The sequence below is a fragment of the Theropithecus gelada genome, chromosome 2, assembly GCF_003255815.1.
Source record: "Theropithecus gelada isolate Dixy chromosome 2, Tgel_1.0, whole genome shotgun sequence".
NCBI lineage: Eukaryota > Metazoa > Chordata > Mammalia > Primates > Cercopithecidae > Theropithecus > Theropithecus gelada.
This window is the reverse complement of record NC_037669.1, coordinates 94,379,445-94,395,978: the sequence shown is the minus strand read 5'-3', so window position 1 is coordinate 94,395,978 and position 16,534 is coordinate 94,379,445. Positions and strand designations below refer to the sequence as shown.

The 16,534-nt window shown below is 47.8% G+C and overlaps 1 protein-coding gene across 2 annotated transcripts in view; it reads right to left on the bottom strand.

The window, feature by feature from the left end:
• Window positions 1-84: 84 nt before the first annotated feature.
• FYCO1 (FYVE and coiled-coil domain containing 1) overlaps window positions 85-16,534 on the bottom strand; it is a 77,924-nt gene continuing 61,474 nt past the window's right edge. For both annotated transcript variants that reach the window (XM_025376518.1, XM_025376519.1), the window contains 3 exons: window positions 13,296-13,506; window positions 5,883-5,992; window positions 85-4,069 (listed from right to left, as the gene is read on the bottom strand). In XM_025376518.1, coding sequence (XP_025232303.1) covers window positions 3,994-4,069; window positions 5,883-5,992; window positions 13,296-13,506 — 397 coding nt within the window. In that variant the 3' untranslated portion in view covers window positions 85-3,993. The remainder of the gene's footprint in view (window positions 4,070-5,882; window positions 5,993-13,295; window positions 13,507-16,534) is intronic.

Sequence of the window (16,534 nt, the reverse complement as noted above, 5' to 3'; positions counted from 1 at the left end):
CCCAGCAGCACAGCTCAACTCCAGCTCAGCTCTGGATAACTTTGTCATGCACTTTATATCCCCAAAAAATGAGAGACAAATGTCTAAATGTCATAGTGTTTATTTAAATCCTGAGGTTAAAAAATAAAGTATTTCCACATGGCATGGCAGACACTATAAAATAATATGCTTAGGGATACAAAAGTTTTCCACCCCCATTGTGCAGGTGGGGTGCTGGTGTTTGATGTGCTTCTAGATAATTCTTTGGCAGATAAGAATGAATTGGGGTCCCAGACCCACCATCCTGTAAGGCCACATGAATTGAGGATTAATCAATTAAAGTGCAATTCCAAATGTTAAGCCTTCCAAATGAGGCTTGGGAGTTGCTCTGCAGCCACCAGAGGCAGAGTGTCTCTGGATAACATACGTCAAGCAGCCTTTCTTTTTTTTTTCTTTTCTTTTTTTTTTTTTTTAAATCAGAGATGCCTCCTAAAATTTCAAGATGTACTTTATTATTTTAAAAGTGCTTAAGAGGAAAGAGAGAATTATTAATTCAGTCTCTCCTGTTTCCTTGGAAGAAACGTAATGAAATGAGAACTTACGAAGGTTCCCCTACAAAGTGCTTTCTTGGTAAGTGTTTTGTAAACAAGAATGGCCGTCTCCATGGTCTTTGTGTACATGACCATCCTTGGTTCTCAGCATCACGAATGGCTTCTCTCTGCTTTAATTCCCAACACCTCTGAGCCAAGGACAGTTTCTTGGCCTAAAGAATTCTCACATGTAGAATCATGTGCACTTTAAAAAATGAAATCAGGTACACTTTTAAAAATGAAACTTCTTTAAAATTTCATCAGTGGACATCCAACCATATTACAAAACACAGGCTCTGTGATTTCATCCCCAAATGGGGATTTCCTTTCATTTGGGCCTGAAATAGTTTCACCACCTTAGACGATAATTTTAAAATTTCCAAAACACTATTTATTCTTGAGTTATATGATGTGGCTTTTCATTTCTATTTTCCAAACCCTGTGGAGTTTTTCAGTTCCCGTGTCTTTGCCTGCTCTTGGTCCAGCCCACCTGGAGTCCAGTGTGTTGAGGTCAAGCACTCCGTAGAGTCCACTTGGACCTGGAGGACACTTTGTGCCAAACGTGCCTCCTTGTTTGCGGCTAAGTACGTCTGACAGAGGTTGGCATGTTCTTGAAGGTGGTGAGTGGCTTCAGTGGCATGATGAAGAAGGCATCTGGTATCGATATGAAGACGTGACTGTTATGCAGAGAGATGAGCCATCAACGGGCTGCCCACCTGCCCCCCCCCCCCCCTTTTTTTTTTTAAAGAGTGATCTGGGATCCCAAGGACGCTTCCTTCTGGCTGATTTCTAGTGTAATTCAGTCTAGCCAGGGCTACCACCTGCAGCAGTGCTTCTTCAATTGTTATTTGCATTTTTTAAAAAGTACCCCAGTCCTTAATTCTCAGTAAAGTTGGGAATCTGATTAAAATCAGAATAAAGCTATTTATAAAAGCCACTCTTAAATATGCCAAGATGTTCTGTAGCTGCAGAGAGCACAGCAAACTTGAGCTTGAACAGCAACCTAACAAAATACAAATGTCCACCCAGCACAAAAAATAAATTCTCTAATGAAACCACATAGTTAGGAAGTCACCTCGGGGCACGGGGCAGTCCTCCGAATGCAGGAAAGGCTTTCTTTGAACAATGGCAGTCAGCGCTGAAGGTGGTGCGCACGAGACACCCAGCTCTCCTGGAGGAGTGGTTCTGGGTAAGCTGCAACTGGTCTTCTGCTGTGGTGAGTGACATGTTCAGAAAGGACCTCAGATGGAATGTCCCGGGCCCCAAACCTGTCAGCTACTCAGTGAATGGTGGTTCTTGTTGCATATGGTGCCAATGACACTTCAGAAGGTCATCAGCTTGGCCAGAGTCTCCGCAGTATCCTCAGAAAGCTAAGCACTCAAAGATTCTAGATTGCTCTGGGTTCTCTTTCATTAGTTTCTTTCTTACAGTGAACAAGCTGACTCCTGATTATCTTTTGCAAGAGGCTGGATGGATTCAAAGTTAGCATGATTTGCTCTGAATCATCTCAGGCCATGTGGCATGCCTGTGAGGACAAACATGAGGCCAAGAAGAGTCGCTGGGGGCCTGGCCACTTCTATTCCAATATTAAACATGGTCAGAGCCTTGGCCAGGGGAAGATGATTGAGTACCTGATGGCTTTCTGCCGGAAGAGGCTGCTCCAAGAAAGCCAAATGCAAGAGGCCCAGCTTTTCTCTGGGTAACCTCTTTGAAAGGTTCTATTCCCCATTCCTTATGCCTTGCTTCAACTGACTGAAGTGCCCAACTCTCCTGTTTAAAGGTCTGAGTCCATTCCAGAAATGACTCCTTAGCTGTGGCCCCACAATAGTCCTCTTTGCTGGTGGTGAGGCTGTGGCTGCTGGTGTGTGGTGGGTTTGGGGTCTCTGTTGGACTTCGCCTGGAGTTCCTGACCCATTCTCAAGCCCTCAAAACCAGCCAGACCAGGGTTATGACAAAGAGAAACTTTGGGAAATGTGTGACTGGACTTGGGTCACAAGGCTAGCTGGAGGAATTGCTGGGCCCAGCTCTCAGATTCTCAGATAGCCTGCCTGGGGCTCTCTCCCCTCCAAAGTAGGACCTTTGTCAGATGCTCTGTTCACCCAGGGAAGAACCTGGGGCCTGACTGCGGGCAGCTGGTTCCATGAACAAGGAACAAAGAGCTGTCCAAGGTGAGCTATCTGTTGTTGGAGAAGAAAAGGACCACAAAGAACAGGGAAGATTAACTAATTCTTGTCTGGGAACAGGCAACAGGATCTCTCTGCCTCAAGGGGGGATGTCTCCTGGAGGTCAGGTGCGGGCTGAGCAGTGGGAAGTAGGCAAATGGGCTGTCGGGGAACCTGTCAGGAGGGGAGTGGGGCCCAGGGATCCATCATGCCTCTGTTTACTCTGTCACTTTGGTTTTTAAGTTATCAAAGACTTTTGTTAAGAAGGCCCCAATGTTTGAAAGTGGTTCTAATCCTGGCTATGATCATTAGTAAACACGTCTGCAGGCGGGGCAGAAGCTCTTATTTATATAAACAAACATGGGCCATCAGCTGAGGAGTAGCTCTAAAGCCAATGCACAAGCCTGCTCTGTGGTCACGACATCCACACTGGCTGGCATTTGGGCATTAGATGTAGTGTACACACAGCCACCGCAGGCCCCCAGTACGGTGGGTTTTGTTCTCGGATTATCTTTACTTCTGATTCTTAGGGCAATGCTTTGAGCTGTGGAGAGGCCTGGCTGAGTGAAGGGCTTTGAGGACAGAATCACCCAGACAAAAGGGCCAGGAAGAGAGTGCAGCTTAGAGGCCCCTCAACACTGCTGAGTTCTGGAGCAGCCTCCAGCTTACTGGGGCAGTGAGGGACAAGAGCATGACTGGAGGAGGCTAGTCAGGATCTCAGGAGGGTTCCCTGGCACCCTGACTCACGCAATGGCTGTGTGCCTCCTCTTCCCGGGAGTACCTGAGGGCGTCACAGCCACAGGGCATGGCCAGGGCACCCAGCTCAGGTCTCCAAGATGCGGGACCCTGGTGGGGCAGGGCAGAAAATCTCTCCACAGGCAGAAGTTGGGATCACCCCTACCCGTGAAACTCTCCACAGGAGGCCTAGCGCCAACCGTGCTCCCAGGAGAGGCTGACGGTCTCCTGGGTGTTTAAACGTCTGGCAGAGCATCCCTTTGGGTGTGAGAACAGCTGGGTCTCTACTTAATGGAAACATTGCCTGAGCCCTTCAAAGCCTTGGGGGCTAAGAGTGGCCAGTGCAGAGTGCTGAGCACAAAGTGCTCCCCGGACGCCGCCTCTGAGGGGCAGCCCAGGGGCCTCTCTTCCAGAGGGGCAGAGTTGATGATTTTGGAGCAGCTGACGTTTTAAAAAAATGCTTTATGTGACAGGTGAGGAAGAGTAGTGTTTCCTGTGGATGAAGTGAAGTTACCGAGGTGCTGAAGCTACAGGAAATCACTTCCATCGTAGATCACAGGCCGATCAACCGTCAAGTGATAAAATACCTTTTTAGAGACAAACCTGAAGAAAGAGAAATGGAAAAGGAGGATGTTACCTGAGAGCTGAAAGTCTGAGGCGTGGCAGCTGCTGCTGAGGCCTCTGTGGTCTCTGCAGTGACCTGGTCGGGTGTGGGTGCTGGAGCCCCGTGCCCCATTTCCTGTCTGTCTAGTGGAGTTCTCTCCTTGTGAGGGTCAGGAGGTCTCGGGACATCACCGTGGACTCTCCTGAGGCTTGGGTACAGAAATGTCCTTTTGGTCACAGGCTGTGAATGTCACCTTCCTCACCTGGCTGCTCTGAAGCAGCTGGCGGTGGGGACTGCACAGTGTGTGTATGGGGGGCGTGAGGAGCAGGCAATGGGAGGAGGCATATGGCGGAGGCCAGCACGGATTTTTTCTGACTTGGCAGTTAACTCAGTTCTGACATCCATAGTTTGGAAATCTCAAGTAGGTTCCTGAGATGACCTCAAGGCCAGAGTTTATCATGGCACCACGGCCACCTCCAGGGGTAACTGGGAATCTGCTCAGGCTTGGGACGGTGCTCTGCCCTCATCATACCTCTCCTTGGTCTCTCCATCAGTCCACAGCGTGGCTGCCATTGCAGAGTAGGAAATGGAGACTCAACTAAGGGCTGTTGGGGGAAGAGCAGAGCTTGGGCCTGGTGGTCCCCAACCCATTCTCCTAACCACTGCCCTATCCTGTTCAAGAGGGGCTGGGGCTCATGTCCACTCTTGGGGTAGAGGGTGGCTACAAAGAGAGCTCTCTGGCCATGACAGGCCTATGCCATGAGGTCCTGCTAACTCCAGGGGTGCTTTCATTTCCGCTTGGGAGTGTAGGGAGGGGCAGGAGGGGGCGAGGTGGGAAGTTCATCTTCCAACCCCTCCTGTGGTGGGCACTCTTGGCCACAAGCCCTGGCAGTTCAAGGCCTGGAGGTGGTGAGGGGATGACATAGCTTTTCCCTAGTGTCCTGTCTAGTTATTCTGCTAAGAGCCAAGTACTCATGCTGGGGATGTGACCAGTAGCCCAGGACCTTGCTCAGAGAGGATGTGGCCAGAAACAGATTGGGCCGTGCTCTCTAAAGAGCCGGTTCCAGTGAAGGGGTCTGTGCTGCAGCTGAAGACATAAACAGGGGCAGGTGCCCAGCAGTCCTAACCACCCTTGTCCACATGATTGCTGCTCAGTCAATGCTGGTCCTCTCTCTGCTCCCCTCCTGCTATCCCTCTGACCTCATCTCCCTATTCCCATTCTCCTGTCCAGCTTCTCTCCCATCTTCTAAACTATACACTCCTCAACCTTAGCTGGTTCTCAGAGTGCTTCCCAGAGATGGCACCTGCTGCTCCCGCCACACGGCCAGGGGCTTTGCGGTGTAGTCTCGGGCCTGCTTATCTCAAGCTCTGCCCTTCCTTCTCTTGTTCCTCCCTTTCTCGTTCATTCATTCATTCAGTCCTTCCATCGTATTTCCTGAGCCCCTTCTTTGGGCAGGGCAGTGGCAGGGCAGTGGGAATCAACATCAGAGAGAGGGAAAGGGCACCCTGGTTATTAAGAGTTCAGAATGGCCAGACCGCCTGTTTCAGATCCGGCTCCACTACTGGCTGTGTGACTTAAGAGTGTCACTCCTCTACCCCTCAGCAGTGACATGGAGGGATTCTGTAAGCATGAGCCTGTGTGCCACAAAATCTCTAACAAACACTGCAACACCATGGCAGAGTGGTCAACAATCAAGAACGATTAATAATAAGTTACTAACAAATAATTTGTTTCGAGTGTCCACCTCTGCTCTTGAGAAGAGGTGGAAGAGAGGCCTGGAGACGTGGAGCTGGTGCCTGAAGTGGCCCTACCTTGAGAAGGTATTGTCGAAGATAAGCATGTAGATGCCAGGCGTGCGAACCTTGAGCTGGCCCTGGATGTTCTCTTTGTGGGAGTTGCATCGGGTCGTGGGAATGAGGACCTGGGAGGGAAAGCAGATAGGCAAAAACATCACAGAGGCCGAGAGGGCCCTGGGCATCCTCGGGGAAGACCTTTATTTTGGGGGAGAAGGCTGAGTGTGTTGCCCGAGGTCACAGCTGAGTAGGGCCGGGGCTGGGACCAGCCCCCGTAGTGGCACAGTGCCATCCCACACCCCGAGGCTGTTGATGACTAGTGGCTATGAGTTTCTTCCAGAATCATGACCTGGTCAGCACCCTTAAGGAGTGATCCCCTAGCCTTGAACATAGAAGATGCTAGAACACTCCACGGGCTAAAGGAGAAGCCCTTTTCTGGCTTCAGGATAAGAAGCTTAGTCTAGGTGGGATCCACCTGTCCAGCTGTCTCCTGTTGGTCCTGGTGCTGCCCTTGGGTCTCACAGGACAGGCTGAGACCTCCTTCCAGATAACAACCTTCCAGGCACAAAGCTGCTGGGCTCACTCTCCTCCAGGCTCAACATCCCTGGCTCCACCTAGGCCTGTCTACTGGCTGTGCTTTGGCTGGTCCCTGTGCCCCAGGACCCTTTCATCTTCCTGTACCTGCGCCTCAGCCTCCTTTCTCACTTTCTGCCTTCCCTGAGAATGAGAAATGAGTCCCAGGAGACAGTGATATCGATTTTTTTCAGACGATTTTTGAAGGGCCTCACTGTCAGAGATAAAATCTGTGCAAAGGGTGCGTGCTGGACAGGGCCAGGGCTCCGGGGGAGGTCTTTGAATGGCTCACTTCTTCCCCACCAGGGCAGGCTCTTCAACCTACTTCCCAGCTAAGACACAGGCCTCATTTTAAAACTGAAAATATAATTATAAATTAAAACTGAGATAAGGCAGAGCCAGCCAACATTTTTTTTCCTTTTTTTTTCTGAGATGGAGTCTTACTCTGTTGCCCAGGCTGGAGTACAGTGGCATGATCTTGGCTCACTGCAATCTCTGCCTCCCAGGTTCAAGCAATTCTCCTGCCTTAGCCTCCCGAGAGTAGGGACTACAGGCGTCCACCACCATGCCCGGCTAATTTTTGTATTTGTAGTAGAGACGGAGTTTCACCATGTTGGCCAGGTTGGTATTGAACTCCTGACCTCAGGTGATTCGCCCGCCTCAGACTCCCAAAGTGCTGGGATTACAGGTGTGAGCCACCATGCCTGGCCAGAGCCACCAACATTTAAAATTTCTTTTTTTTTTCTTTTGAGATGGAGTCTTGCTCTCTCGCCCAGGCTGGAGTGCAGTGGCGCGATCTCGGCTCACTGCAACCTGTGCCTCCTGGGTTCAAGCAATTCTCCTGCCTCAGACTCCTGAGTAGCTAGGATTACAGGTGTACACCACCACACCCAGCTAATTTTTGTATTTTTAGTAGAGACAGTGTTTCACCATGTTGGCCAGGCTGGTCTCGAACTCCTGACCTCGTGATTCGCCTGCCTTGGCCTCCCAAAGTGCTGGGATTACAGGCATGATACACTGCACCCAGCCCTTAATTTTTTCTTTTTTTTTTTTTTTAAAGAAGTGACTAGCACCTAGAGGATCTTGTCTTATAAAGTGTCCCTAAGCCTTCCATTTAAGACTGACTACACATAAATGGTTATATGGACCAGAAGGTCTACAGACGACGGAAGCAGCATCTTAGCAACTTTGAGTTCCTAATGAGGTAAACTTCCCCAGAAGTGACCATTTTTATTTTTTACAAAATAAAATGTATCTTCTTTTTCAGAAATACAATTTTTATTACATTCAGTTTTTATTTTTTCCTATTAAACATTTTTAACTTGTACAAAATGACTGAATCCAAAATAGTTGTTAATATAAGGATGCGATTACTTTCTCAACTTAATCTTGAACACAGCTGCATATTTCTCAAAACTCTACATGTTCCCAAACTCTACACAGTTCCCAAAATGAAGCGAATTCCCACAAAGGGCTCTGCTCTCAGGAATCTTGTGGTTTAATGGCGATCACAAAGAAGAAAACATTCAATTACACTGGGGTGAGAGTCCCATGAGGGGAGAACTGGCAAGGGGTGCCATTCTAGCCTCTGGGTGGGAGGCAGGAGGCCGAATGCCAGGGGAGACTTCCTGGAAAAGGTGATGCTGAGTTAGGACAAGTTAGCCAGTGAGAAGGGGTCTGGCTGTTCCTGGCAGTGGAGACAACATATTTAAAGGCATGAGAGAATATCTAAGATTTACCCTCCCAGGACACAACAACAACAACAACAACAACAACAACAACAACAAAACAAAAAATAGAAAACATATGAGAGGACAGTTTTCAAGACACTGGTTATCAGGCAATGCAGGATAGTGATCCCTGAGAGACAGGAACAGGGTGAGCCCAACAACTGCCCTCACAAAAAAAGGAAGAGAGATAAAAAAAAACAGATGGGGTAAAAGAAAATGAATACCAAGATGGCAGACTCAAACCTAACCTTAACAGCAATCACAGTAAGTGAAAATAGCTTAAACATTCCAATGAAAAGGCAGAGATTACCAGACTCTGCCCAACCCTATCATGCCTACAAGAAATGCAATTTAAATATAAAGATACAAATAGGTTAAAAGTAAATGGATGTAAACAAGATTACCAGGCTAGCATGCTAGCCAAAAGAATGCTGGCTTGACTGTATTAATATCACATAACATAGATTTTATATCAAAGAATATTACCGGGGATAATTTCATAATGATAAATATGTCAGTTCATTAAAAGGACAATAATCCTAAACATTTATGCCCTTAATGACAGAGCTTCAAAATACATGATGCAAAAAGTCATAGAACTGCAAGGAGAGATGGACAAATTCACAATTATAGTTGGAGATTTCAATGTCTCTTTCTTAATAATTGATAGAATAAGTAGACAGGAACTCAATGAAGAAACAGAAGATGAACAACACCATCAACTAACTTGAACTAATTGGCATCTATAATAGAACATTCCGGCCGGGCACGGTGGCTCACGCCTATAATCCCAACACTTTGGGAGGCCGAGGTAGGTGGATCACCTGAGGTTGGGAGTTTGAAACCAACCTGGCCAACATAGCGAAACTCTATCTCTAATAAAAATACAAAAGTAGCTGGGCATGGTGGCGCTTGCCTGCAATCCCAGCTACTTGGGAGGCTGAGGCAGGAGAATCGCTTGAACCTGGGAGGCAGAAGTTGCAGTGAGCCAAGATCGCGCCATTGCACTCCAGCCTGGGCAACAAGAGTGAAACTGTCTCAAAAAAAAAAAAAAAAAAAAAGAACATTCCACCCCACAATAGCAGAAGGTACATCCTTTTCAAGTGCACTTGGAACGTTCACCCAGGTAGGTCACATTCTAGGCCAAGCTTGTCCAACCTGCGGCCCAGGAAGGCTTTGAATGCAGACCAACACAAATTTGTAAACTTTCTTAAAACATTATGAGTTGTTGTTGTTGTTGTTGTTTTGTTTTTTTTTAGCTCATTAGCTATTGTTAGTGTTAGTATATGTTATGTGTGGCCCAAGACAATTCTTCTTCCAATGTGGCCCAGGGAAGCCAAACGATTGGACACCTTTGTTCTAGGCCATTAAGAAAACACCTCTCAAACTTCAAAGGATTCAAGTTATACAAAGTATGTTCTAGGTCTACAATGGAATTAAATTAGAAATCAAGAGCAGATCTCTGGAAAATCTCAAAATATCTGAAAACTGAAAAACAAACTCAAACACGTGGATCAAAGAGAAATCAAAAGGGGAATCAAAAAGGCACAGAGGGAGATTGAGCGTTGTGTTCCTAACACAACAGTGTGCTTGCTCAGGCTGGCAGCTGGTGGTGGTGAGGGAGTACGACAGGCCCCTGACAAGCCTAGAGGGGACAAAGGTGTACAAAGAGTGTACACTGAGGGCCTGCTATACGTAGGCTCCGTGCTGCCTCTTCTGCACACGACATCTCATTTACTTCCATTAACATTCTATCACATTCTAGTTCCACCAGGGACTAAGGATCCTGGGAGGGTGAGGGGTTGGTTCTGTTTCTGTGATCCACAACCTAACAACTCTGGCCTGGTCTCAAACACAGCAACAAGGGTGTATGGAAAGGAGCTGCTGGAGGGGAAGGCTTGCTGTGTGCATGGCGACCTTGGTGTGCTCACCCTGCATACCCTCGCACCCACTACCTTGATTACAAGCAACATCAAGAGCTCCTTAAGGCAAGTCCCCTGAAGAGGACATGTTTAACATAGATTAATGTGTGTTCTTGAAAATGATACTCTTCATTTCTTTGAAACATCTTATTCTGTAGCCTTTTCATTCATTCCAGCTGTTTTGCATTCATTCCATTCACATGAAACATCTAGAATCAGCAGATTCACAAAATAGATCCATGGTTGCTGGGGGCAGAGGTTGGGGAGTGACTGCTAATGGGCACAGAATTTCTTTTTTGGAGTGATGAAAAGAATCTAAAATTAGACCGTGGTAATGGTGGTACAACTCTGTGAATATACTAAAAACCATTAAACTGTAGATTTCAAGTCAGTGAATTATATCTTAATAAAGCTAAAAAACAAAGTCAAGTGTCCTTGCTGTCAGCTGATTCCTCCTCTGACTCCCTCTGCAGCCCACCCCAGCAGGCCATTGAGCTTCTCTGGCCAAAGACGGATCTTCTGCCCAGAGAGAGGACAGGGTCTGGATCCAGTTCTCTGCTTTGTCCCTGGGCCTCAGGCCAGCGGTGTGTACACTGGTAACCTGGTTCATAATTTCTTTCACCAAGTGCCTCACCTAGATTCACAATCTCTAATCTCAGTGTCAAGTCCATGACTATAATGGAGGAAGTGGGTCTGGAGAGAGGGTGGCACAGGGTGGCGAGTATCTGACAGGCACCCCTAGAGACGGGGCTGGCCTTCTGCTGTGCTTTTCCATCTACTGGATGCTTCTCCTCAAGCGCACAGGCCCCTCGCCTCACCTCACAGTGCTGCTCCTGGTTTCCTCCACTGTGGCCTTCACCATCACCCAGGGGTCTCCTTTCCTCATCTCTGTTCCCCAGGCTGGGCGAGGCACCCTTCGCAGGGGTACCCACAGTGCCCGCCCACCCCTGTCATGAAGCCACCTGGAATCACAAGTGTCTATTGATTAGAGTCTCTCTCCGACTATGCAGTGAGCTTCCTTCATCTCTCTCTATCCCCTGCGGGCCCTACAGTCCAGTATACAGCAGACACCCAATAAATGGTTGCAAATACACAGCATAGTTCCTTGTGTCTATACCTCCGTAATCATGAGGTCTGAGTGCTGCCATTTGCACTGTACCTGTCATTTCCTCTAAGGCCCAGGCTGGTCAGGAGAGCAGCCGGGGAGTCCCCGGGATAGATATTGAGGGCACATGTGTGGAAACAGGCTACCCTGGCCACGGTCTCTTTGGGGGACCTCAGGCAGAGATAATAGCCACCCCCATCTGTGGCTGGTGACAGTGGCCTGTGAAGGCAGAGGAGCACCTGAGCATCCTGTACACGGGCCCCTTCTGCCCCCTGGTGTCACTGTGGGGAAAGGCAATGGGGCCCCCTGGCAGTTAGAGATGAGGAAGGCTCAGTAGGTCCCCAAGTTCCTGATTCCTGGTAGAGCCACACAGGAACCCCAGGCTCCTGAGGACTCGGTGGGCAGGGACTGAGCAAGGGGAGAGGCCTACAGCCCAGTCACGTGTGGGCAGGCAAAACAGCGAAGGCCTGGATGCCTGATTTCGTCCTTTCCCTCCTTGCCACAAACACTCACGGTGTCTGGTCTGGGTGAATTCAGGATGGGGGCCTGGTAGGTCTGGGAAATGTGATGGTGAGTGGCAAGGGCAGCTCTTGGCAGTGCTGCCGTTTGTTAGTGTGGAGCTGACAGGCATGTTGGCTGTGCCAGGACCTCCTGGGCGGAGGCTCAGAACTGCTCAGGAAGGAAGGGCTCCAGAGGTAGGTATGAGGAGCTGGCTACAAGCCCCAAAAGAATAAGATGGGCAGAGCAGTTTTAAATAAGACAGAATATGAGACTCCAATAAACAAGGCCAACCCAAGGGAGCAGAGTTACATTTTGAGAGTGAGTCTGAAAAGCAGAGAAATGACAAAAGCGATCCCTGCAATGAGCAGATTCCAACAGGGCAGGGTGGCAGGAGAGCAAACCCAAACGGGTGCATATTCCTCTATGGGATGCCAGCATCAGAGCAGGAACTGCTGTGTGGCCCTCCTAGCTGGGCTCTCCTGCTCTGGGCCTTCCTCATCCCTCAACCTCAAGCCCCTCGAGGGCACCCAGTAGACCAAACACAAGGGACTAATAGATGTTTCTGCAAAGACTTCACAGAATTCTTGTTTCACATGACTTTAGCTTGCTTTTCCCTATCTTGATCCTTGCAATTCTTGCAAAATGGAGATTTCTGCAGTTGTATTCCCAGGCTAGGATCCACTTTCAGCTCCAGTCCAGCAGGCCCAACCGCTTTTACCATTTCTTCCACTCAGAATGATTCAAATGGAACTTGTGTTTCCATCCAAACCATCTCTCCCTCCCATATCCCTCTATACCCTTTCTCTGTAGAGATGCAGGCATCGAATTCAGACCTCAGGCATGGGTCTCCCTCCTTCTTGCCCCGTACTGAATCAGCCACCCATGGACCCCTGCCCAACCTCTGTCCCTGTGGTCTGGATTCCACCCCATCCTTTCCACTCTGGTTTCAACTCCCTGATCTACACCAGTGGTTCTCAATCTACACCAGTGGCTGCTCATTGGAATCACTTGGAGATGTCTGGATCCCACACCTAGAGATTCTAATTTGCAGCCAAGGTTGAGAACTACAGTCCAGGCACTGTCAACATTCCATGCCTAGAATGTCTTAGGAATTTATAAACTGGTACCCGCCACCAAGATTTCAAGCTCGACCACCCAAGTGACATTGGTGTTGTCTCTACTGACACCCTTCCAGGTGGGATGCACCCTAAGCTAAAAACTAGAGGAAGACAGATCACCACCTCCCAAGGTGACCCATTCCTGCTTTGCATAGCTCTATTAGAAAATGATCCTTAAATTGAGTCATATGTCTGTATTCCTCTTTCACCTACCCATCTATCCCAAGGGCAGACTGTACCTGTTTGACACAGGTGTGACCTTCAGACATTTGAAAACAGCTTTCCAGAACCTCTGGGTCTTTCCCTCCCCAAACTGGACAAGGCCCAGGTGCTCTGCCTTCTCTGCATGACACGGCCCAGAACATTCCAGGTGAAGCCTGCCCAGCAGAGGGTAGGATGGCCACTGCCCTGCTTTGGGAAAGGCCTGCCCAAATACCCAGATGTGTGTGTAAGGAGCCCACAGGCAGGGAGCCCAGCCTTACCTTACACTGATCCAGCGGTGTGTCCTCGGCCTCCTGGAAGACCACGCTGAAAGAGATGCTCTTGGGGTCAGAGGAGAAGACCCAGCTGATGGTGAGGCCTGCTTCGGCCACAGTGATGGGGATCAGGCTGTAGGTGCTGGACCTCACAAACAGCTCCCTGCTACCCTCCCCGAAGCTGGCAATCTCATCCACTGTGAGGGGTACTTTGATCCTAAAATAAAAATACAGAGCGGGATCTGATTGATTGGGCAAAGTGTTTGTGTCCACTGGCCAGGTTATCCATGGCTCAGAGGTGGCTGGAGACTTCTTGAGAGGATAAGCCCTGGGTAACCCTGGCCAACATGCTTAATTACGGGATGGCCAGTTCACTCCAACAAATGTTTCCTGAGCGCTTACTACATGCCTGGCATGGTTCTAGGCATGGAGGACACAGCAGTAAAAGATACAGATGACGTATTTGCCTGTGTGGAGCTGAAAGCCCATGGGAACTAAGGAACTGAGGATGGCCTGACCTGCTCCACCGCCCTCGTGGACAGGAAGAGAGTGCCGAGGCGCAGCTTTCTGCTGCTCTCCTGAAGCTGCCCTGCTGCTCAGCCGTCTGTTTTCTCTCTGCCATTTCTCCTTCTAATTCCCTGCCTCACCCTTTCACCTAATTAGCACAAGCCTCCCAGCCTTTCAATATAGTCCATCTTCTCAGCCGCATCTGGCATCCATTGTAAGATTCCACATGGAAACCCTGACCTTTCCTCAAATGCCAACATCCCATACTCTTTATAATGTAGGGGTGATGCAAGTAATACAATGGTTTTGGGGAGAAAAGCTTGTTCTTACTCTCCCTGGGTAAAAAGCTTCTTCAAGAAGTTTGCAGGGTTCATTGACAGTGAGTTCCTCTGTTTTTGGGGTTCTGTGCTGGACTCAGAGTATTATGTGAAGAATGTGAGGTTAGGGGCCAAGGGACCTGCCTCACTGCATCCCAGCTGCAGGGCTTACCCTCTCATAAACCTCAGTTTCCTCATCTGCCAAACAGGGACAACCATGCCTGCCTCAGGACTGCTGCAAGGACTAGATTACAAGATGAACCTGAGAAGCTTGCTCCTCGGGGACCCTTCCAGGCCGAGTGGCGCCCCTCCTACACTGTGCAACTCTGGAGGCAGTTAGGTTAGCTCACGGTCATGGAGGCAGGACCTCCAGTGCAGAGCTGCAACTTAGGAGCAGTGTGGCCTTGGGTGAATCACTCACTGATTTTGAGCCTCAGTTTCTCAACTGTGAAATGGGAAGGTGGCAACCATCATAGGCCATGCCCTGTGCTCAGCAATTTTGCATGTTACTGCAGTAGCTCCACGAGGAAGGCATGACTGTTGCCATTCTGTAAAAGAGGAAACTAAGATTCTAAAAGATTAGGAAATTCGATCCAGGCTCGCACAGGTCTGAGGCAAAGCCATCATCTTCCTACCATACCAAACTGCCTTTTGTGGAGAAAATGTATTACTATCCCCTTTAACACAGGGGAGGGAACTAAGTTCAAAAAGGTTAGGTAACTTGCCCAACACTGCCCAGCAAGTGGTGGTGCTGAGGGCTCATTTGCCTCCAAAGCTGTGGAGATGAATGGACAGACTCCCCAAAGCTAACGAGAAGGTAAGAAATGATGAAAAACCAGCATGCTTTAAAGAACAGCTCCAATACTCACCTTTGTGAGAATTCAATTCAATGCAATACTTCTCCACGTGTTAAATTTTATTTCTAATTAAGACCCCTCGACCAGTATTTACAATTTTCAAGAATCTGAGGGCAGGTGTGGGGGTCCATTCTGGAACAGACATCTTTCTCGTAATGTGGAAATCTTACCATATTACCATGTAAAAAGTCACTTACCCTGACATAATGTCCCATTAATGCTGGAGCATTTTATAATTTTATGCTCCAGAATTCTCCCCTGGCACCCAGGTATTTGGATTGTGCCTCAATCATCTATTCTACACGTCATCTATTCAGCAACAAGGACAATACTCAGCCTCTCCAAAGGAGATCTTAACAAAAACAATCAAGGGTTTGCTCAAATATAATATAATCTTAAGATGCCTATTGTCTATAAGGCTCATGTCACAAATGTGAATTCCACTGAGTGACCTCAGAAATTCCAGTTTACATGAGTCAAAGGGTACCAACACATGTGCAGTGTTCTGAGATAATCCCAACCTTTAACATGTTTTCAGATGCTCTCACGATGTGGTTGCTAATCCTTAGCTTGCTGTCACTCTCTTTGAAAGAGGCAGAAAAAAATAACTTTCAAGGTGTTGTCATTCTCCTCGCATTTTATTCCCACGTCCAGCCGACCTATTCTCGGTACTATCCTATTCTCCTCCAGGATATGCCTTGGATCTGTGTGTTCTAATTACTTATAAATCTCTTAACTTTCCTCATCCCTTTACTTGAGGGTAGGTTTTTTACAAGTTTTATTATAAATGATTTCAAACATTTCCTTGTTCTTTCCCATTAAATGCCACTAAAAAACCTGAAAATGATTCAGCAGTTGTAGTAAAAGTGAAGGGCAGGAGAAGGAAGGCGGACTGATTAAGGACCCCCAGAATATGAGGAAAATCACAACAGCTGAGCGTCTCTGAGCCCCCCACCTACACATATTAGAAAACCACTTGTTATCCTAACAGCCTGGAAAATCACAGTGTGCATGAGGAAAGACAATCAACAGAAGCCGACACTGACATCAATCAGATGCTGGAGTTATCTGTCAAGGCTTTTGAAGCAGTCATCAAAAAAATGCTTCAATAACAATTTTAAATGTTCTTGAAACAATAAAAAAGTGGAAAACTCACACTAAAGAAACAGAAGATATAAAAAAGAACCAAATGGAAATTTTAGATCTAAATAATTACAATAACCAAAAAAAAAAAAAAAATCACTGGACACTCAATAGCTGAATAAAGATGACAGTTATACTTGAAGAGAGAAAAACAGAATTTCCTCAATCTGAACAACACAGGGAAAAGAGAATTGGGGGCGGGGTGCAAGGAAAAAGAACAGAGCCTCAGGGACCTGCAAGACAAGGACGAAATATCTCACATTTGTATTACTGGAGTCCCAAATGGAGAGGGAAAATAGAGTACATCTGAAAAACTATTCAAAGAAATGATGGCTATAAACTTCCCAAATATGGTGACAGATATAAGCCTAGAGATTCAAGAGCTGGGTGTACCCCAAATAGGAAAAACCCAAAGAAATTC